Source organism: Austrofundulus limnaeus, unplaced genomic scaffold (assembly GCF_001266775.1).
Source record: "Austrofundulus limnaeus strain Quisiro unplaced genomic scaffold, Austrofundulus_limnaeus-1.0 Scaffold138, whole genome shotgun sequence".
Taxonomy (NCBI): domain Eukaryota; kingdom Metazoa; phylum Chordata; class Actinopteri; order Cyprinodontiformes; family Rivulidae; genus Austrofundulus; species Austrofundulus limnaeus.
In genome coordinates, this window is record NW_013952540.1 from 503,699 (window position 1) to 506,954 (window position 3,256).

The 3,256-nt window shown below is 35.8% G+C and overlaps 1 protein-coding gene across 1 annotated transcript in view; it reads left to right on the top strand.

Moving 5' to 3' along the window:
• The first annotated feature begins 766 nt into the window (after positions 1–766).
• Positions 767–3,256, top strand: part of LOC106522872 (actin-related protein 3) — a 10,082-nt gene continuing 7,592 nt past the window's right edge. Inside the window, exons 1-4 of the mRNA XM_014016099.1 lie at positions 767–1,014; positions 1,334–1,389; positions 1,975–2,099; positions 2,175–2,285. Of these exons, the coding sequence (XP_013871553.1) occupies positions 971–1,014; positions 1,334–1,389; positions 1,975–2,099; positions 2,175–2,285 (336 nt within the window). The 5' untranslated portion in view covers positions 767–970. The remainder of the gene's footprint in view (positions 1,015–1,333; positions 1,390–1,974; positions 2,100–2,174; positions 2,286–3,256) is intronic.

Sequence of the window (3,256 nt, forward strand, 5' to 3'; positions counted from 1 at the left end):
ATCTACCAGGATGATAAAGATGAAACATGGCTGGACATTTCAGCAAGACAATGACCCCAAACAGACTTTGTATATATGGATCACTTGGGTTGTTACCGACATCTGGTGAAAATTTCATGTCATTAGCACCTCTAGTAATATATTTACTGAGAAAAATGGTGACGTGCTCAATACTTATTTTGCCCGCTGTATTTCTATGCTCTGCACTGAATTTTCTCACTTTAAGGTTGTTGACAGTAACCCCAGACTCCCGCTCCGTAATCTAATACTGGACAAACACAAGATCTGTACAATTCAGTATACATCTTATAGCCCAGATCACAACAATATTCACTTTTTTATAAGTGCACCTAGTGCTCTACCACCTGAGTCTGACTGAAATTTTATTCCTTATTCAAATGTTAAATATTCATCCACAATAAATCCCAAATATTTATATATTTTTTGTAATAGAATACTGTTGTGTTTTGTGAAATGTTGTTGTGTTTTTTGCGATGTAGTTGTGTGTAGTGATTTGTTGTTGTGGTTTGCACTTCAGGGCCACCGTACATATGTCTATCCATCCATCCATTTTCTGTACACGCTTCTTCCTTTTCAAATTTAACTAACACACATTCAGAACTAATTAAAATACTTATTGCAGTTTTTTTATTGTTTTATTTATAAGTTTATCTTTATGATTTTAATGTTGCTAAATTTTAACACAAGTAGTTTTAACTTATCTGATCTTATTTAACTGCAGTACCAGTGGTTGTCCATGTGGGGTCGGTGTTGCTTCATCGAAGCTGCTGACTCCGCGTTAGAAGAAATGCCACCGCACTAAACCCGGAAGTGTCTGATCAGCCGTGGCTGCTCTTCATTCAACAAGCCGCTGCGGTTTAAAATCACGTTACTTCTCTTTTAACAAGATACCGGACCTTTTGCAGGCACCTGAAGCTTTTGTTTTTAAACAGACTGTGGGAGGACAGGCATGGCTGGTCGGCTCCCYGCTTGTGTTGTTGACTGTGGAACTGGGTAAGTTACCAAAATAAGATGGGAGGCTAGCGGCTAACGCCCTGAAAGCTTCTAAAAATCACACAGTTTTGGCGTTTTAGTTGATTATTTTCGTGCATTTGTCTCTAGATGTATGGCTTAAATCTAAACATTAACACGCAGAAGTATTTCATTTGTTCACTATATGTTTTATATTGTTTTTTGTTACTTTCTAGTGTTTTCAGTTGCTAGCTGCTAAAGCTAATGTTACTTCCTGGATTACTCCCTGGTTTTTGCTTGATCTGTTTTCTGCTTTTACCATAGAGGTAAGTTTTGTTTGTTATATTTTCTTCCACTCCAGGTACACAAAGCTTGGCTATGCTGGAAACACAGAGCCACAGTTCATCATACCTTCATGTAAGTACTCAGGAAACAGTGTTTTACTAGAAAATATCACATCTTATTTCATAAACATAGTTTTAAAGGATACTCCTGTTATTTTAGGTCATTGTTTTTATTTTATAGAGTAGGTTAGGARTACTACATTTTAAAGCCCACCCCTTTTTTTAATTAATTAATTTATTTTGGTCTGTTTTTTAAAATTTGCTTACTAGTTCTTTTTTTTTTACAACAGTTTATTTTATTTTTTATTTTTTAAGTTGCTTTCAGTCCAGTCCTTGTATCTGACAGCCTTAAAGGATATAAGTTTGCCTAAGCCATGTAAAGTTAAACAACAAATCACTCATGCAGTGTTAAGTCATGTAATGCAGCATATAATTTAAAAAAACCTTCTGTTATTAAAATACATAATTACTTCCCTCAAATAGACAAAAACTGCTCAACACATCACAGTTTGACATACCTATAAAAGAGAGAKATTTTCAGTTTTAGGTTGATCATTTAAATTTGTCAAAGATGTTTGATTCAGAATTAACGTTTTTATCTAAATCTATCATTTTTGGTGATTTAAACCCTCGTCTGCATTGCTTGCATGTTCTTCAGGTATCGCAATCAAAGAGTCGGCCAAGGTGGGCGATCAGGCCCAGCGCAGGATGATGAGAGGAGTCGACGATCTGGACTTTTTCATTGGAGACGAAGCCATCGAGAAGCCTTCCTATGCTACRAAGGTGAACACCTGTGGAGCTGTGRGCTTTCTGTTTGAAAGTAGAAATGTTAACGCGGGYTACTTTGCTTGTCGGCAGTGGCCGATCCGTCACGGGATAGTGGAGGACTGGGACCTGATGGAGCGGTTCATGGAGCAGGTCATCTTCAAGTATCTGCGGGCGGAGCCTGAAGACCATTACTTCCTGTTGGTAAGACCCTGAGGCTGACTAGTGCTGAGTGCTGAACAATAAGTCAATATTGATATATATCACAATAGAAAAGGTTTCAATAATAGTGATATGACTTAAAGATTTGATAAATTTACGTTACATCAGTGCATGATAGTGCTCAGCACTGTTTACACCATGCTAACAATGCTAACTACAACACAGCGCCAAAATGAGCTCAACAGTAGTGGGTGAACAAGCATCCACAGTTGGATAAAGAAACAGAAGAAATAGTTGAGATGGATGCAAGTTATTGATTAATGAATTTATCTAAAGTTGATTGAACTCATCAATCGACTAACGATTGATAAGTTTTCTCTTGTATCAAGAGGATCTTTCCATAATATGAAGGGATATATACATATGTTTTTTAGAMTATGCTGAATTTCATAAAAGCATCATTATATTTTAACAATTTTATTCTTCCAGTTGTATTAAATACTGACTGAATAAACAGAAATTGTTATTTGTGTTGGCAGTTTTTCTGATATTTTTATTCATAACGATATAGAAATTAAATTACATCAGCTGAAATTCTGAGTTATATTGTTATATTTATTTTAGTTATATAGTCCAGTCTGACACGTAGTGGAGATTACGTCTCAACAAATGACTGCTGACTGAAAGGACGTTTGAAAATGGGTAAAATTTAGCTCCATTGTCAGCACAAAACAGGCTAATAAAACATGATTTACTGTCTCTATCAAAGGCACAGAAAAGAAAATCAATACAATACAAAAATAAACTGAATGTATCTTCAGGCTAATTAGTTTAATTCCAAAAACACCCAAAATGATTAATAAATATGCTTTGTATTAGGGTTGGGCAATATTGGCAAAAAAGGTTTTTATCACGATTAATTGTGGTATTTAGCCGATAACGATTAATTTGACGATTAATCCCCTGGAGTCCCCGGACACCCTTATGTCCTGGTCACATGACCAATTTAGTGG